Raw genomic sequence first — 25,790 nt, forward strand, 5'->3', positions numbered from 1 at the left:
AGGAAGTAGTCACCGTGTTCTCCTGAGCCCTGGGTGGTCCACTTCAGAGAGCAAGCTAGGTTTTCAAAGTTTAGGGAAAAATTATTGAAAAATGATTGCAAGGGCCATTCAGCTTATTCAGTCATTCTTCAGGCTGACCAGGGGCTGGGACATTCATTGGAGCACACACACACACACACACACACACACACACACACACACAAACCATGAAAGTCCCAGGTGGCACATGGCAAGTTTTGGGAGAATTGCAGGCAGAGAGGTGCACAGTGTCCTGGGGGAAGAGCTGTGGCCACACACACAAGACATTAGAAAGCTAGATTCCTCAGCAGGCATCAGTCCTGGCTTCCTGATCAGCCAAGACATGAACAAGCAACCAGCCTCTGACTCCTGCTGTCGCATCAGTGAGCCGTGGCCTCTTCCACACTTTCCTCGTTGTGATGGGTGGCACTCTCCAAATGTAAACCCAAATAAACCCTTTCTTAGCCAAACTTAGACTTCCATGCCACAGTTCATCACTGAGGAAAGCCAAGGCCAGGACTTAAGCAGGGCAGGAACCTGGAGGCTGAAACTGAAGCAGAAACCATGAAGGAGTGCTTGCTGCTTATGGGCCTGTTCCTCACGGCTTACCTAGTTTGCTTTCTTATACTTCTGAGGCCCACGTGCCTAGGGGTAGCTCGGCCCACAGTGAGCTTGACCCTTCTTTTAAGCATTAACCAAGAAAATGGCTTGCCTGCAGGCCAGTCTTATGGGGGCATTTTCCCAACTGCGAGACTCTCTTCACAGATACTAGCTTGGGTCGAGTTGTAAGCACTCAGCCTACTCTCGGAAGGCACTGAGAAATGCTGGGTCTTACCCATCATTCCACAGCTTGATGTTCCTACTCTGCTGACCCTCATCTTTGTGGTGTCAAGGCTCCAGAGGTCCACTGCTCTCCAGGGCTTGCTTTTCCTCTCTTTGTATGGCTGGGACCCTCTTGTACAGTGACCTTGAGGGTCGCCTTTCTCTCTCTGGCTTAGTCTTAGCTGTCACTTCAGTGGGTGTCAGATCAATGAGTGGCTAGATCTTTCTCACATGTATGTGTGTGTACATATGTATGTACATATGTACACATAATTGATGTGTATACATGTTCATGTTTGAGTACATGTTTGGGTTAACATACATGTGTGTGACCATATGCATGCAGTCATGTCCACCTTTTTTTTTTTAAATAAAGTCTTTGTTGAACTCAGAGTTTGTCAGTTGTCTAGACTGACAGTGAGCTCCAGGGATCCTCCTGTCTCTTTCAAGCAGAGGGTTTACAGCCAGGCCCCATTACATCCAGTCTTTTTATGTAGGTGCTGGGGATTGAACCTGGATCCTCTTATTTATGTGAAAGCACTTTATTGACTTCTCCATCTCTCTAGCCTTGTGGACCCTCCTTTGAGGCGACCAGAAGTTGTGGTCGATTGTCCTGACTCACCTCAGACCACAAGAGGTTGATTTGTTTTCAAATAAAGTTAAAAATAGTTTCTCACAAAGCCTTGCAGCTTACAGATCTGTGTGTCACTCAGTTCAGCTCAGTAATCACTTATTAACCAACTCCTGTGCTCAGGCCGTGACTCAGTGCAGTCTCAGAGGGATGCAGATATGTACGAATTGTATACAGTGGCCACCCCTGCTCTGAGGACTTCCTCTGTTTCCCAAAATGTTAGTAAGACTTGGGATGTACAGCATTCAGCCTGGGCCTCCTATGCCTAGCCTATCAGGAAAAAGAAAACATGTTCTCATGAACTAGAAGGACCCTGGCTGGACCCAGGAAGGATTTGGACATGCCCATCACTGCCAGCAGAGGGGTGGCAGTCTCCATAGCTCAGTCCTTCCAGTGAGTGGTTGTGGGTCTCTGTATAGTCCCAAGTACCTCTCTCTTAGAACGGTCTCTAAGTTTGTTTCTTGGGAAGGAAAGAGCACAGGCTACACCCTAGAGTTCTGCTTCTAACTGCCCATGTGACATTGAGCAGGCCCAGTGATTCAGCTCCCTCAGTTGTCACACGCCGCTGGTGATTCTTGCATGCATACCTCACAGGAAGCACTGTCAGTTGCTCTTCTGTTTCTGTGAGAAAACATCACAACCAAAGGAGACTTTTGGAGAAAGTCTATTTTGGCTCACAGTTTCAGAAAGATAAAGACTTCACTGTGGCAGGGAATGGCAGCTGGTGGCAAACAAGGAGGGCAGAGCAGAAAGCTGGGAGCTCAGATCATCAGGTGCAAGCATAAGTGACAGGGGATCCAGAAGTAGGGCAAAGGTTTAAATTCTCAAAGGATGCCCTAGTAATAGACTCCCTCCGGCAAGGCTGCACCCCTAAAGCCTTCCCCCAAAACAGTGCTGTCAAATGAGGACCACTAGACATGTCCCACAGACAGTGGAGCCTGTGGGGGGAACACTTAAACCACCATTCTTAAATAGGTGGCCTGAGCTGTAACATACTATAGCTTAGTATGTAAACTGTAACATTCTGCGGCTTAGTATGTAAGCTGTAATACAGTTATATAGGACAAATTATTAAAACCACTGACTGCCTTTAGAGGGGAAGCTGGAAGTTATTTAATAGTTTCCAAAGTAATTTCTAGGGTCATGGAAACATTTCTTGAATTCCTATAATGAAGCCCACAGAGAGAAGCTTGTCATTGAGTTGATGGGACCTGGGGAGTCAGCAGAGGGGACAGGTTCAGGGTTGCCTGCTCAGCATGTGGCCTCTGGTCATCAAGTTCCCTAGGCATTCTCTGCCCATGGAAAATTCAAGATCAGTTGTCCTCATTGCAAAAAATAAAATATGAGTTAGTCCTTCTAAATATCCCCCCCTTCTGCACACTGAGGTCATGGAAGAGTCTGTAAACCAGTCAGATGGAGATGACAGAGTCTGTTGCAGGGGGGTCTGAAATGACAAGGGATAACAACAGAAGTCCCTTGGGAGTTTATACACTACAGTTCACCTCGGGAACCCGCATGCTGCATACAGGATTAATCCACCTGCCATGTCCTCTCTCCCCACTGGATCACACACATCAGAAGCAGATTTTATCCTATGGATAACATCCTATACAGAGCATGTGCTTCAGAACTGGGAATGGTCCTGACTCAGGCACTGCCATGTTTATTGACTTAGCAATTATTTATTGAGTGCTGTAGATGCTGAGAATGGTGATAAAGATGGGAAACATGGGTGTGTCTGCCTTCAGAGAGCTTCTGTCTGAAGAACGTGACCAGCTAAGAGAGGGTTTCTCACCATGGGTTGCAGTGACCGATAGAAACACACCGTGGCTGCCTGCTGTGAGGCACCATCGGGGTGTGTTTGCCCATGTTGGGTGGGGAGAGTCCAGGGAAGGTTGGAGGGAATGACTGCTCAGTTCAGTCTTGGAGATCACAGTGGAGGCAAGCTGAAGGCCAGGGGGCGTGTGCTAGGGGAGGGGGAGAGCTGAGCTAGGACCATATCACGAAAGCCACATTAGCTGAGTCTTAGAGTTTGGATCGATGCAGACCCCACCCTTCATGGAGCAATGCATCTGCAGGGAAGACCCCCCTTATCCTCAACTCCAAGGCTTAACAATAGTGAGGAGCTATGCAGCCTGGGACAGGAAACTATACAAATACAGAGGACACTCCACCCCATAGACTGAGGAAATTCTAGGAAACACTCATTTGAAAGAGGATCTGGGGAAATGGATTAAGAATAATAATCAGGATTATTTCCTAATAAGAGGTGGGTGGTGGCTCTGTAGGAAAGAGTACTGACTACTCTTCCACAGGACCTAGGCTCTACTTTCAGTACCTGTGTGGTGGCCCACAACCACCTGTAACTCCAGTTCCAGAGGATCTGCTACCTCTTCTGATCTTCTGGCCACTGTATGTACATGGTACACAGGTCTACATGCAGGCAAAACACCCATACACACAAAATAAATAAATCTAGATAAGAGAAATTCTAAGAATACAGTTTTCCTCTTAGACATGCATAAGGTACATTTGCACACTCAGGTTCCAAAAAAGTCCTGCAATAAAGCACAGATTGAAACTGCACCCCCACCCCACCCTCACCCCCATCCCGCATAGCTGCACCCTCCCATCCCATGAATAGCACTTTAAAAGCCACATAGAACACTGGGAGAGCTGGGTAGCCATGCTTTCTACCACAGCCTTATCTGCACAGAAGGTATTGTGAGTTACAGGGCTGGAGGTCTTGGCCACCATTGCTGAGGCGTGTTCCTGCCTTGGGGACTGTGAGTGTCTCTGGCAGATGCTTGAGTGCTGTGCCTGGTAACCTAGGCCTCATTGTTACCGGTCGTGCGCAGCCATTCCTGTCTACTCCATCTAAAAATGCTCGTCAAAATGCACGGTCATGGTGGCTGCTGGCACAGATCCCACTAATGACTTCAAAGCAGCAGCTGAAATGGAAACGTGCCCTCAGCTGCACATCAGCAGAGCGGCCAGCACCCATCAGCCTGAAGGACCTCCTTAGCCTCGTCCCTGGGGTGGAGGAGCAGTGCTACTGTCCAAGGGCTGCACTTTGGTTCCCCTGCCTGTTAGTGGGGATGGGGTCTGCAAATGGACAGCCACTGGCCTTTATATGAGGACACCGTGGAAGAGGCCAGGGGCTTCCAAACAGGAAGTATGGACTTGAAGACCCGGATCCCAGGGAGAGGCTCAGGCTGGAGTGCTGAGGTAACTCAGATCGTCTTCTCATTATGTTGTCTGGGTTAGTCCTAGACTCTGAGCCCCAGGGCCTGTTAGCTGATGAGCACAACATGGCCACCCTTCCTGCAAACACATACTATGGATTCTATTAAGCCTTGAAAGGCTTATCTGAACACTGATGAGCAACCTTCCAGGATGAGTTTTGAGATGCCTTCCTGATGCCAGCATAAGTCTCCTCCACTGTCTTAGCACAGCTCATCGGAACCTCAATGGCTGCCCTGGACATTCTGCACAGGGTAGCAGTGTGTTCTGAGCCAACCCTCTCCTGTTACGATACCGTGACCTCTGTGGTATCATCTTTCCAGGTCAGATACATTGTCCCTCTGGCTTATTAACCAGTTTCACTGCTGCCATTCATTTATTCTACAGATATGAATTGAGAGCATCCTAGGCACCCCTAAGAGCTAATCGTGGACAAAATGGACAAGCACTGTTCTCTTAGGTCAGGAGATAAGAAAGAAACTTAAAGTTCAAAGATAATGTTACAGGCAAAGTCCTGTTCTAAGCCCAGAGAGAGAGAGAGAGAGAGAGAGAATCCAAACAACTGGTGTCTTGTTCAGGAAGACGTGAAACTCCTCAACTTAGCTCACCTGGGAAAGGCCACGGAGTGGGGGTGGGGGGTGGGGCATCAGGATTGATACACTGTAGACATTTAAGACAGTAGTTAACTCCAATGGTACCATTTCTCATCTGTATCCTCTTGATCCAGCCACTGTCTTTGTTCTCTTCAGAAGAGGGGTGTCTTAGTCAAGGTTTCTATTCCTACACAAACATCATAACCAAGAAGCAGGAAAGGGATTATTCAACTTATACTTCCACATTGCTGTTCATCACCGAAGGAAGTCAGGACAGGAACTCACACAGGGCAGGAACCTGGAGGCAGGAGCTGATGCAGAGGCTATGAAGGAATGCTTCTCCTGGCTTGTTCATCTTGCTTTCTTATAGAACCCAGGACTACCAGCCCAGGGATGGTACCATCCACAATGGGCTAGGCCCTTCTCCGTTATCACTAATTGAGAAAATGCCTTACAGCTGGATCTCATGGAGGCATTTCCTCAAGGGAGGCTCCTTTCTCTGTGATAACTCCAGCTTGTGTCAAGTTGACACAAAACCAGCCAGTACAAGGTGTCTCCATGTCTAAAAAAGATGTGTGCAAGACTGAGAGTAAGGTACAGAGTTGGGTGACCACAAAACAGGAGCTACAAGGTGAGAGAATTTGGTCGAGCTCAGGGGGATGAGGCGGGCTCTCTGCAGGAGGTCAGCTTGCTCTAGGCCTCAGACTTATGAACTTGACCAAAACCTGTACAGAGGCAGAATGTTGAAGGACCACCATCCATCCCGTCTAGAGCACTGGGAGAAGGTGATGGTCGCTCTGCTATCTCCATCCCTCTGTCCTTGGATGCCCATAGCTGGGTTTCCCTGGTCCTCTAGAGTGGACAGGATTCTTCTGAGGACCTGTCCAATACCCAGGTCTAGTCAGCTCATGAGGCAGGGCTGAGGAAGGGACAAAGGGACTAGCATGACAGCTAGTGAAGGTGAGGACAAGCTTGAGAATAAATGGAAGGGCTACCCAGAGCAGATCAGAAAGCCACCACTGGGGAGCACTGCAGGCTAAATGCAGGTAGCCCAATGGTGTGACACCCACCCACCTGCCATTGACCTTGAAGTGAAGCCAAGTGACAGATGCTTTGATCAAGAAGTCATGGCAGGGGCAGCAGCCAGGGACATGGAGAGCTGTGGTCACCAGTGCCAAGCCTTCTCTGTTTTTAGGGTTCTCCATGTTGAGTCTGGCAAACTGTTCTAGTTGGTCACATGTGAAGAGTGCCATCATCAGAAAATGCTGGGCCAGAGCCCTTGGAGGAGGCAAGGCAGGCTGTTTCATGTGCACCTGGGTCCTTGAAGGAACAAGGACAACAGAATTGAATGCTATCACAGTCACCTCAGTTTGACAAGTACGTGTCTCCTACTTTAGTGAAGATGTCAAGACCTGGAAGTAAGACATCCATCTGACGGCACATGGCAAGGGCTTATTAACTCTGGGGCTTAAACCACTTTGTCTGACCACAAAGGCCATGCTCCTGTCATGCCATCACATGCCTTACCAAGACCTGTAGGACCTGTAGACACCTCCTAGGACAGATTCATGGCTGATTTAGGTCTCCTGCACAGGGTACAGGTGCTCTAGATGAAGATGTGGGAAAGATGCTTTTCTGTACCTCATGTCAGCACTCAGAAGAAGACAAGGTGTGAGTCCTCAGGGCTCAGCTGCTAGCCCAGTAGGACAGGACCATTATGTGTAGTAGAGTTGGTCTTTTGGGGCTGACAGTGAAGTGACATCATCTTCAGTGACATGGTGGCTATTCAACAGATCTGGAGTTCAATGGCTAAGACACAAAATCCATATAGACAACTTCACCATATTGTGTGACGTTCAGACATGCTGGGTCTTACTTTCATCACTTTTAGATTGGGATGCTGAGTGTCCCAGTGACCTCCCAATGAGAAATACACACGATAACACAAAAATGCCTGTGAATTGTAGGTGCTGACTGAGCATTGAGTGTTATGATTATATGATAAGCATGGGTTCAAAGTTGGGGCTTTACCTTAGATTAACCCAAAGACACACTAGCTTGTAATTGTGCCATAGCTGCCCACGAGACCTGTGGATAGCACTGCAGTAGCCCCAGTGAGGATATAAGTTAACTGTTTTACCTTGCAGTATGGTTTAAACTAAAGATGGTCGAACTTTTGTGATCAGAATCCCTGGGGCTTTTTATCTTAGCGACTCAAGGGCTTTCTCTCTGAAGAGGTCTGAGCTAGGGGAGGAAAATGGTTTTCTAATTTACTGGATGTCCCCAGAGGGATGCACTTTGGCAGTCAGCCTCCTGAATGAAGGTGGGCTTTGCTCCTTCTGAGCAGAGTAGCAGCAAGAGTCGATGCTCTGATGTTGGAGAACCAGGTCAGGAGAGGAAAGGTGATGTCAGTCAGGAAGAATGGCCTGGAGGGCTTGCAGGGTTTTGAGTGTGCTGTGGACCGCAGCCCTTGGTGGGTGGTGCTTGACAACACTGGCGGGGTGAGTTGACATCTGGAGCTCCTTCCAGCTAACACACGCTGTCCTCTCTCCATCCAGATCGTGTTCCGGAAGATCAGCGATGTGAAGCGAGAAGAGGAGGAGAGGATGAAGCGGAAGAACGAGGCCCCCCTTATCCTGCCTCCTGACCACCCAGTCAGGAGACTCTTCCAAAGGTTCCGCCAGCAGAAAGAAGCCAGGCTGGCAGCCGAGAGAGGGGGCCGGGACCTGGATGACCTGGATGTAGAGAAGGGCAATGCCCTCACGGATCATACCTCAGCCAACCACAGCCTGGTGAAAGCCAGTGTGGTCACGGTGCGTGAGAGCCCCGCCACGCCCGTGTCCTTCCAGGCAGCCCCCACCTCCACACTGTCAGATCATGCCAAGCTGCAGGCACCGGGATCTGAGTGCCTCGGTCCCAAGGCAGTTATTGGAGACCCTGCCAAGCGCAAAGGCTGGGCCCGCTTCAAAGATGCCTGTGGGAAGGGTGAGGATTGGAACAAGGTGTCCAAGGCGGAGTCCATGGAGACGCTGCCTGAGAGGACAAAGGCACCAGGTGAGGCAACACTGAAGAAGACAGACTCCTGTGACAGTGGAATCACCAAGAGCGACCTGCGCTTGGACAATGTGGGCGAGGCCAGGAGCCCCCAGGACCGGAGCCCCATCTTGGCTGAGGTCAAGCATTCTTTTTACCCCATCCCCGAGCAGACGCTGCAGGCCACAGTGCTGGAGGTGAAGCATGAGCTGAAGGAGGACATCAAGGCCTTGAATGCCAAGATGACCTCCATTGAGAAGCAGCTGTCTGAGATACTCAGGATACTAATGTCCAGAGGGTCCTCCCAGTCTCCTCAGGAGACGTGTGAGATCTCCAGGCCCCAGTCCCCAGAGTCAGACAGAGACATTTTTGGAGCCAGCTGAGAGGATATTTCAAAACAAACAAACAAACAAAAATCAAAGACAAAAGCCTGCCCACCCCACCCCTGACACTCCCCACCACACCAAACACATGACCAACAACTTTCAAACTGGGCTTTTTCAGACAGGAAGTCAAAGTTAGACCAAGTGGCTTAGGTGTACCTTGGTGGTCTCTGGAAAATATAAGAGAACATGGCCAGGCACCCCAGCCTGCAAGATGGCAGCTGCGTTGGGACAGCTGCTGACAGTTGTTGAAGAAGGGGCATGCTGTCCATCTAAAGAGCAGGTCCTCTAATATGTTTTACCGATGCGATATTTGTAAAGGGTTAAAACTACCAGGAAAGGGCAGCAGCCATGTAGACTGCTGGGAAAGCCCTGAGAACCTCTCAGAAATAGACCACACCGGGCTTCTCTACCGAGACCCCTGAAGACCACAACAGGCACAGGGACTTCTGGGCATTCACCACCACCCCGGGTAGCTGTGTCTGACATTACCACCTGTTTTTCTACTTTGTCATTTGTAACAAGCTTGTGATAAGAACTTGACACACCGGAGAGTCTTTCTGCTCTGACAGGAGAGGCGGAGCATCAGGTGCTGTGCCGTGGACACATAGGCTGGGCCCCTCAGGTTTCCTTGCCCAGAAGAGCTGAGGCAAGAGTAAGGGCTGCAGAGAGCCGTCGGCTCTGAGTGGGCTCTGTTGCGTGGTCCCCAGCCTGCTCCAGTGGGTGGTTGTCGTGGAAGCTCCCAGACCCCAGGGACCCTCTGGAGCTGCACCATCTTACAGGCCTCATGACACAAGCTTCTCCTTCTCCCTCACTGACCTTTTCCCAAGCTTGTCCATGGCTTTCCTCAGGGTGTAGGGCATCGACAGGAAAAGGCAGGCGCCCAGCATTGCTTTCCTAACAAAGCAGACACACATACAACCTCAAAAAAAAAAAATGATTGTAGCAAGTACTAGGTTTCTATTTTGATTCTCGTGGGAATTTCTGTCCAGTGCATGGGGTCATCAGAGGACACGTGGCAGCCACACGTAGCCTTATTTGAAAGCCAACCTATTTCCTACTCTAAAAATAATGGCAGGACCATGATTATTCTCTCTTAGGGAGCTGGAGAAAAACAATGAAGCATTGGTTTTCAAAATGTCTCAGTAATAAAGCTGGGGGATGTGACAGTGGAACTATGGTCTGGGGGAAAGTGGGGGCCCAGAGCCATGGTCACAGAGCCATCTCTGTGCCATCCAAATTCCCACACCGTGGTGCTCAGGGACACTCATGCCTCAATCACTTGAGGACAGGTTGGTTGATCTTTCAATGGCATCTGACAGGAGAGAGGAGCTGGCTCAGTTGCATGCCTAGAGAGATGTGTGTATGGGGGGGGGGTGACTCTGCCAGTGAGCCTAGAAGCTCAGCTCTGCAGTGAGATTTGAGAGAGCAGTTGGGACAGCAAGCGACACGGGCACCTTTGCTTAGCGTTGCTTGGCTGTTGTGATTCAGAATGTCAGGTTCCCCAGAGAATTCAGCCTCTCTGGGGATCCTGACATTCGAGACCTGCCCTACCAAAGATGCTCACTGTTCTGCTTGGTGGTCATGGCGCATGCTGAGACTTGATACATGGCTGGCTGTAATGTTGCACAGCCCTGGGAAATCAAGGGTGTGCACACATGTAGCTTTTCACACGACGCTTAAGGACTGGCTTGTGGCATCCCTAGACCAAGACATGGCAGCCTTCAAAGACCACCCACTGGTGACCGTGGGTGAAGCTAAGCCTGCCATCTCTTGAGCTGCTGCCGAATACCACTTGGAGCAGAGACTGTTGAAGTACTGGAGTCCCATCTGCCAGCTGCCCCTGAATGTCTCACAAGGCCACTCCTCATATAGCCTGGTTCTAAAGTTTAGGAACTGCTCAGCTTAGGAAGTACGTGGTCATGCAGCATTCACCCTCAGAAGCACTTGCTCCTAGAGATCTTTCTGGAACTCTCTAGGATTTAATGACCCTCTAGCAGCTTGTAGGCTAGGAGAACAGAGGCCTCATTGCTCCTTGGCTGAGCTCTGTCTGAGGTGGCAGTGAGTCTCCTTAAGGTGTATCTCCCGATCTCCTTAGGGATTCAGATGGTGGGGTTTCAGGTAAGCTCACCTTTGTGACAGGCGACAGAAAAAGCTTCAGGCTGCTCTCTGGGGTCAGTGCACATTAGGCTGAAGTTCCGTTAGACTGAGGTGCACACCCTGCAAGGGGTGTCTCTGTTCACCTTGGGGTTCTAGGTGTCTAGGGCTTCAGTTCCTACAGGCAATAGTGAAGAACACCCGAGGGTGACTTTTAGTTTACCACATTTCTATAGCGGTTTTGCTATGATTGCCTTCTCTGAAACAAAATAGAAATGAGCCAACCCGTGTCTCTTTACTGTTATGGCATGCACTGGGCCGGAGGCAGGTCCCGAGCAAGGACCAACGGGACTCAGTTGCCCACAGCCTGCACCTTCCTGCTTTAGCCATTATCTGGTGGCTGAGGGGAGACTGGGAAACAAAGAGTTGTCATGTGCAGACTGAACACCGAGATATCAGATAAATTACGCTGCGAGATACTTTGCCCTTTTGAGGAGGAACGAACACATAATGTGGTGCACCACTGTCCAGTAAGTGCTGGCCACTTGGTCTCTCTAAACGAGCTACTGTGAATGTCATCCATAGAGAAGTGCCATTTCCCAGTGGCTATCCTGGCAGGCAGCTTTGATGGACTGCTCTCTTTCTGAGGGTGTGCAGCAGTATGGGTATCAGAACCAAAATGGCAGTCAATGTTCTGGCTTTGGTGGGCATACTGCCTCATCAGCCATGCCATCCCAGGGCAGTGGCAGGTCCTTCCACAGGGCATGTGGCAGCCTTTGTGTTGTTGCTCTGATCTCGGCATGGCCAACCCCACTTCTCTGCTTACTGCTGGAGCAGGGCCCAAGTGTTCTGAGTCCCTGTTGCAGCAGCTTTCCACCAGGCTTGCTTTGGTTTTGGTGCTGGAGGTCAAAGTTAGGCCCTTGTCTATACTAGGGAAGAGCTCTGCCAGTGAGTGGTACCTCTGGCTCCCCAGCAAGCTTCTGGATACAGATTTCCCCTGTCGATCTCTTGTTATCTGGTTTCGAGGCCCTATTTCAGCCTCCACCTCTTAGAGTCTGTGCTGCTTCAAGAGCAAGGATGGTTGGGCAAGGGGTAGAAACACTACCACCCTTCCATCTGCAGTCTTCAGCCTCTGAATCCTTCAGTGGAAGGAGAAAGTATTGAGCCAAATGCTGGATGTATCTAGGTTGGAACAGGGACTGAGTGAACTCTTCAGAAATACCAGTCAGAGCCAGACAGACCTTCATCTCTCTGTGACACTATATCACAGCTACACTCTGGGGCCTCTTGGGAGCCCTGGTGAAGGAACAAGTCAATACGCACGCAATTAATTTTGTATTTTGTTTTGCAATAAAGATGTTTAGCCTTAAGACCCTTGAGTGGAAGTCCAGCTGCCATGGGGGTGCAGGTACCCCCTTTTACCCCATCTTCTTGTGTGGCTTAGAAAAGAGGCCTGCCTACGTTCACTCTGGCCCTCGGATGCCCTCTCCTACCTAAATGTCCCTGTCGTCGTTGCTGCTTCATGTACTGCCTTCTTACTCGCTTCAATAAAAACCTATCTTCACCAGCTCCTGGCCTCTCCACCTGGAGGAGTCCTCAGAGTCCTTGAAGCACTGACCCTAAGCTTCCAAGAAAGGACCATTTCCCACCCAAGGTGTTGGTATGGAGACACGTTCCTTGCCGCCTCTCAGCCTCTCACACAGTTCAAAGGAATCAATGTGAATTTACCTGCAGCTTAAAGTGGGTCTCAAGTAAAATGTCAGTCTTCACACTAGTGTATCCGAACCTTTAAAGAAGGTCTTGAATTCCTGTGGGTGCCAGACCTGGTGGCGGCATCTCACCTGCCACTTGACCTTCCTGAGAGCTACTGACTCTTTACCTGTGACTTCTGAGTCACCCCATCGATCCCTTAGTCCTTGAGAAGTTCACAGCTCTCCTCTCAGAAGACAGACTGCTTCTTGGTAAGAACACAGCTCTCCACCCCACCCCCATGAATGTAGCCTCTTAATATTCAGACACTGGATTTTGGCATCAGTTGGAGACTGTCCGCATCCAAGTTGCAAGGACATTTATACTCACACGCAGTTCGTCATCCTGGGGCTTCTCATACAAACACTCTCCATCAAACCCTGCCAAATCCTTTATCGGGGTTTTGGTTTTTTTGGTTTTTGGTTTTTATTTTTGTTTCTTTTCCCTCTGAATGAGCATGAATAAACAGGTGCAAATGAGCTGAGGCTATTTTTGTGGTCAGCTGAGGATGCTGCCAAGAGCTCCCCTGTGTGGCTGTGCGGATGTGGAGAACATGTGGGCACTCCATGGATGATACCCCTTTCTTGACATTTTTAAACAAGCACAAATGATATTTGTAAAAAAAAAGTTTAATTTTATTTATTATGGTAATAAACTATTTTATACGTGACACTTGTGTTGGCCTTTCCTTACACACTTATGTCATTCAATGAGGTGCTTTCTCTTCTTCTGGCTGTTTTATGCTCTGTTCTACAGGAGTGGCTGGCTTCCAACCACCTGGAACTCCAGCAGCTCCAGGTGATCCAATGCCCTCCCTCTTCTGGCCTCTGAGGCACCTGCACACACATGGCATGCAAAAATGTAACAATAAATTTAAAAAAAATTATGTGGGAAGCTCTGGTGTGGATGGTCCCTTGCATGAGTCAGTTTTCATGTTGCTGTGGTAAAATACCAGACAAAGCAATGTGCAGAGAGAATTTATTTTAGCTCATGGCTTGAGGGTGTAGTCCACCCATCAGGCCAGGGAAATCATGACAGCAGAAGCTTGTGGCAGTGGGTCACATGTCATAGTGCACCCTCAGGAAGCAGAGAGATGGATGCCGGAACTCCTCTCTCTCTGTCCGTCCTGGCCCTGCCCCCTTTATGCAGTCCAGCATCTCAGCCCACCTACACTCAGGCTGGGCTTTCTGATCTAGCAACCCCTCAGAGACAGGCCCAGAGATCTGTCTTCTAAAGTGATCCTAGATCCGGTCAAGCTGACAGTAGCTATGAACCTATAATGGACTGGGGAGAAATATAAAGTTGTAGGGACAGCATGCTTCATGTCTTAAGTGTTGTTCATGGGGTGGTCTCGGCAAAATTGGGCAACCTTGTTCTCTTGGAGATTCTAAGAAAGTTCTGCCTCTTCCATGAGCCTGAGAGCCGGTCTCTAAGATCCTGGTCTTAAAGATCCAGGTCCTTCACAGCCCTGCCTGCCATCACAATGGCATCAAGTTTCAATATGAGTGTCAGAGGGACAACCCACATTCAAATCATAGCATTTGCCTTAACATACTGCTTAAGCCCACCTCCCTTTTTAAAGTGATGGTTTTCATCTTGAACAATTTGACATGGATTTTGGATGAAATACATTAATGTTTTCCCTACTTTTGAATAGACAGCAAAACCCACAACCCAGTGTTTCCTGAATGACTGTCAACAGCACTGGGTTCTTACCTTGCTTCACTACAGTTTGCAGAGTTATTGAGGCAGAGCCTCAAGCAGTCCTACTCAGTGTTATTCCATAAGCACTGAATCAGACTCCACAGGACTGCCATCCCATGTATTATTAAGACCCAGTGACCATAAAGTCAAAAAGCACTTCTCTCTTTGCAGACAGTGGAACTTAATTCTGGGATGAGATCCATTACGTGAAGCCAAAGTCAGGACATGGAGAACCTCACTAGCCACATGGCAAGCACATGGTGTTTTTAAGGATAACCCTTCAGTCCCCTATTTCATTACATTACAGAAGGGCATGGCAAAAAATGATGACATTGTTTAAAATCCCAAATAACTAATGCTATTTCGAATGCATTACCAAATAAAGGGCTGAACAGTAATTGTGTCTTCAATCTTTAATGGTTAAAACAAACAGAGACAAACCCATAAATAGCATTTTGTAACTAATTAACTAGACTAGAAACAGAGACAAAACTAACTCATACTACCTTTGGGGTAACAAGTGGGACTCAATCTTATTGTACAATACATACATCCTGATACGTCTGCTAGAAGCATATACATTACAGTTAGTATCTAGTACTTAGCTAATCAATAGTTGTATTTTTAGAAAAGCAGAGAAAAAAGTCTCAAGTTCTGTAAGGAAAGCCCCACTGACTGCCACTACCATGTACGATTGCTAACAGCTGGATCCTAAGGTATACGTAATTTTCTCTCTAGGCCATCATCCCCAATAGGACAAGGCCCCTGTTTCTCACACAACTTGCAAGCATAATGCCATTCAGTATTCTATGTGGTTCCAAGAATGTATGATGACACAGCAGGACTTTGGTTGGCACTGGGATTCTTGGTTCCCTAGATGCTGGCTGGGTAGTTGACTAGTTGCTCATGAACTAGGTGAGAGGGTCAGAGAGTCCTGAGGCTGGCAGTGACTCAAGACCTTATCCAGCACGCTTCCAGAACTGTCCCGGAAGTTGTCCCAGTGGATGAGGTGATTGACTACTGCCCAGGAATCAGACTCAAGGGTCTATCTGCAGCAAGTGGAGACTACAGAGAAAGGTTCTCCTCCATCATGTTACATGGGGGAGCAAGGAAAGGTGAGACAACAGAGCCCTGGATAAGCCACACAGAGAGCTAACAGCCAGTCTCCACTAGCTGCCGAGACCGTGGCTGAATCAGATCGTTTTAATGAGCTTCAGGATTATTATGGCCAACCACTCACTGACTCTCCCAGTGTAGTCTCATAGATAGGTTTGCCTTTCTATAAACAGCTTCTCTGGAAGAGTTCAACATCGCCTGAGTTATTTACAGATGACCCATATTACATACTCCCCTCTAGTCATTTTTACACTATGGGTTTCTCAGTGAGTCCTTTCCTTACTTGAAGGCTTCAGCCAGACTCCCTCTGACTGACCACAAATACTGGTTGGTCTAGGAAATTGCACCCATTTCAGTGGTTGCCACCCACATCTTTAGAACTTCCTAGCATCCCACAATCGCCTGCCCCGTGTTTCCCCGATTACCAAGCCAGCTGCAGAGGTTACTAATGCCCAGCTTACCTGTCTCTTTCTGGCTTGTGTTTTGTTCAGGGAGCACAGTGTGCTCATCCCAGGCCGTCAATGTCTCTCTTGCAAGCATGGCAGTGAGGAAGGAAGGGGATCCACCTGATGGCGGGGTGTGCCTTGCAAGGGTGCGTGTTCCATTGAGCTAACATTCGCAGGGATGATCCCAGACACTGTCACTTAGAACATGAGACAGCATGAAGCCCAGCTGATCTTTCCCTTGATTGTCACATGGTTACAACTCATGGAATAGTTAGAACGTTAAGCATTTGCTCTAAATTCCACACAGAACTTAAAGCTCCTTCTCTCCCCTCCTCCTCATGAACCCATAGCCAAACAACCTCTGTGACACTTGTCAGCAGCTGTCCAGCAGCTGTCTAGAGGGATGAAGTATCAAGACACATGTCTTTAGATCTCAAAATTTTTATTTAAAAATATTCGAAATTAGTCTAGAAGAAAATCAGAATTATCTATGTAGCAAAAACAGGTTCTGCTTTTTTTTTAAAATGAGAATAAGGCAATAAAACCCACTGAATAAAACACATGAGACCTTGAGATGCCACTCTCCCCTAAGGCCTTGTCTAATACCACCTGTGTGTGGACATCTTACTCTTCTGGCTTTTGAATTCCACTTCTGTGCAGAACAGCTGTAAGAGGAACCACCATGTTACTCCATGGCTACAGGTCTCAGAAAGCAGCTGCCATGTGTGGACTCCCCCATAAAGTTCAAATTATAGAACTCTCTGGAAAGCCCTAGCTGTACATAACCCACTTTAGCTAGGTCACCTGCAACGTGAAATATGGTTTTACTGTTCCCCTGAGGACCATTCATGCAAAGATTAGTCCAGAGCCTCCAGTGTAGCACAGAAAGGAGTCATCAGAGTATCACAGAATTTCCCAGAGAGACATTCCAAACATGACAGCACAATCCCTAATCAGGACTTCTATGTCAAAGCATATGTCTGCCACACTGAATCTTTGGTAGAAAAGAAAAAACCAAACAGGTCTATGGAAGGTTCTAGAACAAAGTATAGTTGGGGGTTGGGGGGGGAACCTAAGACTGCTCTAGACTGTACCTTATGCATCAGGAAGCTTATGGAGGTACATAAAAAAACCTCTGAGGCTCCAAAACTAGAAGATGTTTGGGTTGTATATTTACTGTAATTGATCAAGCTGCCAGTCTTGGAATGAAGCATCTTCAGCAGAAGATGAGTGTAGGTGGTCACTCAGGGACTGTCCTGGAGTGGAAGGTGGTCTCTCAGGAATTGCCCTGGAGTGGAAGATGGTCCCTTAGGGATTGTCCGAGATTAGAAGGTGGTCCTTCAGGGATGGTCTCAGAGTGTAAGGTGATCCCTCAGGGACTGTCCTGGAGTGGAAGGTGGTAGTCTTTCAAGGATGGTCTCAGAGTGAGAGGTCAGGATGAAATGTTAAGTCCCTTGGAGGCTGAGCTGGTCCAGCAGCCATAAACAGTTAAAGAACTGTGTATGTCTGAGCCCAGGCAATGCCCACATGTGAATAGCAGTACAGGAATCCCAGGACAGACAGGGTCACCCATGGCCACCCTGTATGAAGAGACAGAGAGGAAGAATAGTTAGAATACCTGGGTGGGCCTTCCCTCATGGGCAAATTGTCTCTTAAGGAGATGGCAACAAAAACACAGGCCACCAGAAAGCCAGCTTTGTCTGGACCCAGCAGGTGGGGTCCTGTGTTCTCACCAGGGTCACTGTGAAGCAATGGTTTCATTACTGCAATAGCAAACACACTTAGAAACAGGGCAAGCTTTTAAAGAGCATGTCCTATGGAGACTAAAGCAAATAACCAGAGAGAAGATGCCCTTGTGGGTACCAGAGTCAGTTTTCAAATGCACACCACCTGTTACATTAAACACAATGTCACTTTTTAGCATATAGAAAGGCGGACCCTAGATTAAAGATTAGATTTCAAAACTCAGAACATAAGGCTGGAGAGACAGCTCAGCAGTTCAGAATGCCGCTGCTTTTGCAAAGGTCCAGAGTTCAGTTCCTAAGCACCTACATGGTGAATCCCTGTAACTCCAGATCCAGAGAATTCAATGTCCTATACTGGCCTCCACAGCCACTGCTGTACGTTGTGCACATATCTACACTCAGATACATACACACACGCTCAAGCATGCTTGCACACTTGCACACACAGGCACACATACATGTATACACTCAGGAACACACACATTACACATGTGTACAATACATATACACATACTAAGGAACATACACACATGTATACGTGTATACACACATGGACACGCACACATACATACTCAGGCACACATGTATACATGCACACATACAAATGCATACATGTCTGTATACAAGTGTACAAATACACACATGCATGCACACACACATGCATGCACACTGAATAAATAAATATATCTTGTGAAAGACAACTGTCAAAGTTTGGGGCTGGAGGGATGGTTCAGCCATTAAGAGCACCTACTGCACTTGCAGAGAACATGGGTTCAGTTCCCAGATTCCGTGTGGCACATAGCTCACAATTGTTCGCAACTACCATTTTCTTCTGGCCTCTGGTACCAGGCACACACACACACACTGCACGTGCATATATGCAGACACATATAAATGAATAAATAAATAAATAAATCTCTAAAAACAAACCTCAGAGCTTTAAGCAGCTCCTTCTACAACACACACACACACACAGACACACATCTTAGGCTATCTGATCTATTCTTGTTTTTAATATTAGGGTCAAACTTTCTTGGGAACATTGGAGAATTGGAGGTACTGTAGAATATCAGAAGCCAAACTGCACAGATTCAGTCCTGTGTTAGAGGTGCTCCCAGGCTACCTCAGGTAAGACAAGCACACACAGTAGGGTTTGCTACAGTCTTTATCCTATGCACTAGATAACAGCATACAGAATGTACAAAGCCCACTTAAACTGGGACACATGTAATGAGCAAGAGTTTGCCAGTGGAAAGGACAGGGACGGGTGAGAGGATCTCAGGTCACCAAGGGACAAGGCTCACGTGATACAGGTGTTGTGTAGGGCAGGGTACAAGTCGGCAAAAGTATGTGTGGGAAAGAGTTCTAATGACCATCAGCTGCCATTTTTATTAATATGAGCTCTCTGTGTCACTGTGCCAGGCTCAAGTTCAGGCCCTGACGACTCTGCCACCTCAGCCTTGACAAAGTCACGAATCTCAAAGGTTAGATCAACGTTATGAAAACAGCCTAACTGTTGCACTTACAAATGCAAGTGGAGTGGTCCAAAGCCCTGCATGGTGACAGAAATGTGGTTGGTACTAGAGAAAAGGCAGTGATGATGGGGGTAAAGACCATGGAAATGTATCTCCCAAAAGACCAGAGTGACAGCAGAGACACTGAACCCCGGACTTCTCCCCAACCTTCCTGTAGACCGGCTTCCACGTGGCATCAGAGTGACAGTCCACCCCATACCTGCTAATGTGAGAGTCATCTATGGTGACTAAGACCAGTGCCTTGCAACCGCCTTCACTAGCTACAACTGAAATGACCATACTTCCAACAGATGGCATGCCTAGAGGTTCTAGGAACGCATGAATCTGGAAGGACAGTAAGGTTGGGTTATTTGTCTAAGGCTGCAGGAGGGATCTGTGAGCCTAAACACCTGCAGCTCTCTGTACCCTGGTTGAGGCGCAGTTTCAAGGCACCAGAGAGCAGGTTCAGAGTAGCAGGGAAAGATGTGTTTCGGACACAGGAAGTACCCCCGGACTTCAGCTGTGTTTGGGGTGAGGCATCACTGGGTGTTTGGTCAACATAGAGCCCTGAGGCCACCTGCAGATGTGAGCATGTAGGTAAGTTTTACTTACACAAAGCTGGGCCAGAACAGCTGCGACTGACAATTCTGTTTGTCCGAAGCCACCTCTGGGAAATCTTTACCTCTAAGGCGGAAGGGTCCTCCATCATGGGAAGATGGGTTCTACAGATCCCCTTGCTAGTATATATACCATGAAAAGAGGCAGCTGCGCAGCTAGGCAGCACTCGAGACGATTGTCTTCTGGACACGATACCTTCGTAAAGTCTTGGTTTCCCCATCTACTCAGTGGGAGCACAAAACAGATTGGGTGCATTACATAAATCCAAGAGTTTGAAAACACCTGGGCAACACAGCAAGATCCTCTCCCCCAAAACCCACGCAAAGACATCACCACAAGCCATCCTCCCAACCATGCCAGCAATACTCCACCCTCTGTGTGCCTGGCTCCGTGCTAGACCTGAACATCGCAGAATACTGCTCACCTGCAGGCACAGTCCAAGCAAGGCAGAGCTAACCCATCCCTGGTGTGGCGCAAGGGGTGGAAGTATGGCTGGCCAGAGCCTCCTCCTCAGAAGAGGACGGCAGCACTCTGAGGACCACTGTGATGTTTAGTCACCCAGGCTTGTCAGTCGTTTAGAAGATGGAACTGGAGGGGTCTGTCCTGTAATAAGACGCTAGTCTCCCTCTACCTCTTCCCAGCTTGCCAGATTCAAGACTGTAGAAACTTCTGGGATTTTGACAGCTTGATCTCACTACCTAAACAAGTGGTAAGTTTAAGCAGGTAACCACTGGCAACTGGAAATGCCGTGGTAAGGCTGTGGAAACATTTAACATGGCAGACTTGGCAGGCAGGTGTAGTGTTCTTATAAGTGTAGAGAGAGTGCAGCAGAGTCACTTATGACGATCAGTGCAGTTGGAATAGGTGGTGTTAAGACGGTTAATACAGTTAATCCGGTCAAGGTAGTTACACAGGATATGGGGAGCTGTGTCCTGACTACAGCCAACAGGAGGGAGACAGATATGGAAAATCGGGCAGAGACTTTACTTGAGGTTATCATGACTGAGCTGTTCTCTCGGCAGTTTTAATGATCTGAAAAGAAGAAACAGGCTGAGATACATAAGCAAACAGCTGTTATCAAGAGGGGTCTCGAGAAGCCAAAGTATTGTTTCTGGGAGGGGGAAAAAGAATCAGAAATAGGAAAGGGTCTAATAAAACACTGTTGGGAAGGTAATGTCAGGGGGCTGGAGAGAGCGCTCGGTTTGTAATGTCCTCCTTGTGAGCATGAGGATCCAAGTTTGATCCTTACAACCACTGTGAAAATAGAAAATTATGGGCTGCATCCCCCAGGCTCGCTGCCAGATCGGCCAGAGATCTGTCTTAAAAGAAGACAAGGTTTGAGGAAGACAGCCAGGCTCGAGGGATGATGCAGCAGTTAGCAGTAGTGACTGTTCTTCCAGAGGACCTGGGTTCAATTCCCAGCACCCACATGGCAGCTCACAACTGTCTGTGCCTCTAGCCTATAGGATCCAGTGCTTTCTCTGGCCTGGACACCAGGCACACATTTAGTACACAAAAATACTTTCAGGCAAACCATCAACATATAAAATAATTTTTTTTTAAAAAATGAAATTTGACATGCAAGCTTCTCCTCTGTCCTCTCACACAGGCAAATCATACGTGCACATCCGCACACACCAGTGTACCTCCCACACAACATGCAAGGTGGAATGGTGCTGTCCCTGCAGCACCCACCATGGAGGTTCCTCTAGATATCAAACCAAACATAGATTCATATGACTGAAGACTCCAAAGCAGAACCTACAAGAGATATTACACGCACAGAGTCACAACATAAAGGCACAAGCAACCCAAGCTGGCAGGTAAGCAGGTATACAGTGTGGTATGTACACACAGATACCAGAGAGAATGCAAATGTTACAAATGTAACAGCCTCTGTGGACTGCAAAGACATCGCATCATGTACAAAGCCAGACACAAAGAAACACGTATGTGATCCCACTTACACGAGGCCGGACTGGATTCATAGACAGAACTTGGTGCAAGCATTAGCAGGGGCCGAGAGGAGAGAGAAACAGGAAGTACTTGATGAAGACAAAGTTTCAGTTTTGTGAGACGAAGCAAGCTCCGGAGATTGGATGATAGCGACAGCTACATAAAATGCAAATGTTCTTAATGTTCCCGGAACTATATTTAAAAATAGCCGAAACATATTTAAGTTATGTACAATTTACCACAATAAAAAAAATAAGGCCGAAGCCCTTGAGAAAAATAATATATAGTAAATTAATCCATTTATAAAAACTGCAAACAATTTATAATGGCAACAATCTGTGGTTACTGGGAGCTGGGGCAGAGGAGCCCAGGTGGGGAGGGCAGTAAGAGTCCTGGGAGTGAGGCCTATTCAGGGAAACAGGATCCACAGGCAGGCAAGCAGGCAACAGATTCAGGGATAGTCCCTGCTCCTGTTCTTGGGGACCAAGCTACTCATTTGCTACATACGTGCAGGGAGCCTAGGTCCAGCCCATGCTCACTCTGTGGTTGATGATTTGGTCTCTGAGAGGCTCCAAGGGTCCAGGTTAGCTGACTCTGTTGGTCTTCCTGTGGAGTCCCTGTCCTCTTCAGGTCCCTCAATCCTTCCTCCAACTCCTCCCTAAGACTCCCAGATCTCCATGTAATATTTGGCTGTAGGTATCTGCTTCTCTTTCCATTGGCTGCTGGGTGGGCCTCAGTAACAGAGGATGTGCCTAGTCCTGCAGGGACCTGATGTGCTGGCAGGGGGTAGTGTTGGGGAGTGATACTTAGAAGGGGGCTCCCCCTTCTTAGAAGAGAAGGGGAGGGAGAAAAGGAGGTTGTGGGTGAGGTGGTACTGGGAGGAGAGGGAGTTTAATATCGGGCTATAAAGTAAATAAGTAAGTAAATAAATAAATAAATAATAGTCTCCTGGGTCGGGGAGGCAGTTTCCCTAATTTCCTCATCCACCTCCTGCCCTTCCCTCCCTCTCCTTTGATCTCTCTTTTGAGATAAGGTCTTAGCTGTGTAGCCCAGGCTGGCCTCAAACTCGTGACCTTCCTGCCTCCGCCTCCCGAGTGCTGGGCTCATACAAGTGCACCTTCATACCGGGAGAACGTTTTATAATTTCATAGCGAGACTGGTTTCTTGTGTTTGCATAGCTGCCAAACATCCATCAGACTGTACACATGAATGACGCCCTTGATGACGAGTTAACTGTTCAAAATGACGCCGGAACAAAAAACCCTCAGAGGCACCAGTCAGACATGCAAGTCGCACACAGGCTGGTCACTCTCACACACACAGACCCACATATCACAGACACAAACATACGTAGGCTGCAGAACTGCCAAGGGCTCAAACAAAGCATGCAGCAAAGCATGCAGCAAAGCACAGTTTGGTTTTTAGATGACATTGAATCTTGCCTCCTCCCAGGGAGGGTTCTTTTGAGTGTGCCAGGACACAGTTCTGGGCTCCTGGCCCTCCACGGTGGGGCTCTCAGATGCTTCTTCACCCTGCAGATACATTTGGCAGAGGACAGGCTGAAGCAGCTGAGTCAGCACAAATCAACATCCCATGGAGAAATCCCGTGGAGAAATCCATGGGATGCACTCCTGATGGATGGCGTTAGCTGAGTTGCTGGGTGATGCAGGGGCCGTCAATCACCCCACCAAAGGCTCACTCAGCTATCTGCTTCTGCAACAGTCCAGTTGCCATCCGCTCTTTCAAAAGCTGCATCCTGCCATTTACCGTTTCTAGAAGATAAATGCCTGGTGGCCACTTGGTGACCATGACCTGCAGGAACATGGTCGCCCTGTCCAGCCTCTCGACACCATGTGTTCTGTCCACTTCTGAAGTTCTGTTCTGTGAAGCTTAAAAATGTGACGGTTCTGTTCAGCTTACAAAGATCACACTCTCAGGTAGTTCTCTCCTTTTAATCTATTATTCACTGTTACCTGCAATTAAAATGCCTAAGCTTCTTCTCTTCATCCACCCAGGCAAGTGTTCCAGATGGTGACCCTGCACCTGCCATTCACTGGCCCGCCAGCTCCCCAGTGCTCACGGACCACAGTTCTCCTGAAGGTTGAGGAGGACCTAGGACCCTCATGGATGGACTCATGGTTTCTACAGCCCACAGACCTCTTTTCTGGTCCCGTGAAGCAATGTTACCATGACCCTCAAAGCCATTCTGAGAAAGGAAAAAAGACATTAGGCTCAAAGGAAACAAGGTTTGCCTCCCAGTGCACATTCCTCTGCTTGGGGTACAGGGGTCTCAGCTTGTACTGGTTAAGGTCAGAGTAAGGGCTGACAGTCACCCTCCTCAAAGAGCCTCTGCCAACTGGTTGGCTCAGTTATGTTTGTCCAACAGGAAGATTTGAATAAATAGGTGATTCTCGGAGATGACAAGAAGAGGGTACATCTTGGGGGGGTCAGTGGGTTTGAGGACCAAAGAGAAGAGAGTCTCTCACTGAGGCCAGCCCCAGGCAGAACTCTGAGAGCTGACACTAAGCAAGGACATGAGAGGCTACACCGGTGTTGAAGACCGGCACTCACACCAACCTGTAAAGCAGCATCTTATAGGCCCCAGGCCAGAGGAAGGCATCTCTTTCCTTAGCTTTGCCTCAGCCCCAGTTGAGTTTGCTAGCTCAGGATCTGAAAACCACAGGTATCCTGCCTAGGCTCTCTTTGCACACCTCCCAAGAGGTTTGATGTCATCACGCTGTTAATTAATTATTCAAATGCCTCTTTGCATGGCTGCTTTCATTGTTAGTGCCTCTCCCAGCAGCGCATTGTGTTTAAGGATGTTCAGATCTGATGGGGGTGGGGGAGGAATGGTGAGGTGCTTCATTTAAATTGTATTTACTCCAGAGGCCGCAGCCAGATCCCACGAGCCATTTATCAAATGGTCTTGTACCCAAGTCCCTTCCTCCTGGGCTAAATTTAGATCTTTAATAAGTTGTGGGGCCCGAGTCTTTTCCCGGCAGAGGGCTGGCTACTGATCCAGGGACAGGCACATGAAAAGCACAGAGCTGTCCAGGCATGGATGCCCATGAACTGCTGGGCCCATTCCAAACACAGAGGGACACAGATGGATGCGCTGAGGAACCTGCTCTTCCTACCTTAGGGTTCTAAGAAGAATGTTGGACCTGAACCCAGGTTTTAGACTCATCCTTTCATGAGAAAAACAAAAATAAAATACACACACACAGAGAGACACACACAAACACACACACATATGCACACACATACACACACACAAACACACACATATATGCATACACATACACACATATACACACATACACACACACATACATACATACACAACCAAATGGTTCTTGTGTATGTCCCCAAGGAACTGTGTTTAAAGGCAGACAGCAGGACCCCACCCTGTAGCTTCTGAGGAGACAAGGCTTAGACCTGAGACTGTGAGTTTTTTTAACAGGTTCCCTGGGGTTGTCGATATTGTGAGTGTAGGGGCCATAATTGTTCCCCAGATTCCTCACGATGCTGAGAGAAGGGCTTCTGCCATAGCTGTCCATCAGTAGGCTACAGACAGACACTCCTGATGCTCACACTGTCTCAGCAATGAGGTGTGCACGCTGTCCCTTAGCCACAGAAAGACCAAGGACCAAAGAAGGCCAATCCCTCCTCCAAAGTATAACAACTAGCTGACCACCAACCCAACTTGCAGACCAGCTTTAAAGTGCACCTGGCTGCAGGGCTGGGAAGCACTACTTGCTTCAGGGTAAGGCAGACCACAGGCTACAAGCAGGCCTGCCTCCCAGCCTAGTTTCACCTCCCAGCCTACCCTCACTTCCTTTAAATCCCATGACCCCAGGTGCCCAAGGTCATTGGTGGAAGGTCACAGAAACGATAGCACCTTGTATTTTCACACAGCCATGATCACTAATTCTCTTGAGCACCCCTAGTTCTGAGGGCTTCACAGCACTACAAAGGGGACAGAAAAACTGTGGTAAACACTGTGTCTGCTTCTCCATTAGTGTTGGATTCTATCTATGGCCACGAAGGGTTCATTCTAGGTGCTCAGATGGCACTTTAACAATGCTGTCAAGGTCACAGTCCTTTGACTCCTGTTATGGC

The 25,790-nt window shown here is 48.2% G+C and overlaps 2 protein-coding genes across 4 annotated transcripts in view; one reads left to right on the forward strand and one right to left on the reverse strand.

Moving 5' to 3' along the window:
• Positions 1 to 13,239, forward strand: part of Kcnh1 (potassium voltage-gated channel subfamily H member 1) — a 305,856-nt gene extending 292,617 nt beyond the window's left edge. For both annotated transcript variants that reach the window (XM_076941632.1, XM_034513126.2), the window contains exon 11: positions 7,866 to 13,239. In XM_076941632.1, coding sequence (XP_076797747.1) covers positions 7,866 to 8,723 — 858 coding nt within the window. In that variant the 3' untranslated portion in view covers positions 8,724 to 13,239. The remainder of the gene's footprint in view (positions 1 to 7,865) is intronic.
• A 1,459-nt stretch (positions 13,240 to 14,698) lies between these two features.
• Positions 14,699 to 25,790, reverse strand: part of Hhat (hedgehog acyltransferase) — a 249,454-nt gene continuing 238,362 nt past the window's right edge. For both annotated transcript variants that reach the window (XM_034513689.2, XM_076941633.1), the window contains one exon: positions 14,699 to 17,415. In XM_034513689.2, coding sequence (XP_034369580.1) covers positions 17,324 to 17,415 — 92 coding nt within the window. In that variant the 3' untranslated portion in view covers positions 14,699 to 17,323. The remainder of the gene's footprint in view (positions 17,416 to 25,790) is intronic.

The sequence above is a fragment of the Arvicanthis niloticus genome, chromosome 10 (genome assembly GCF_011762505.2).
Source record: "Arvicanthis niloticus isolate mArvNil1 chromosome 10, mArvNil1.pat.X, whole genome shotgun sequence".
NCBI lineage: Eukaryota > Metazoa > Chordata > Mammalia > Rodentia > Muridae > Arvicanthis > Arvicanthis niloticus.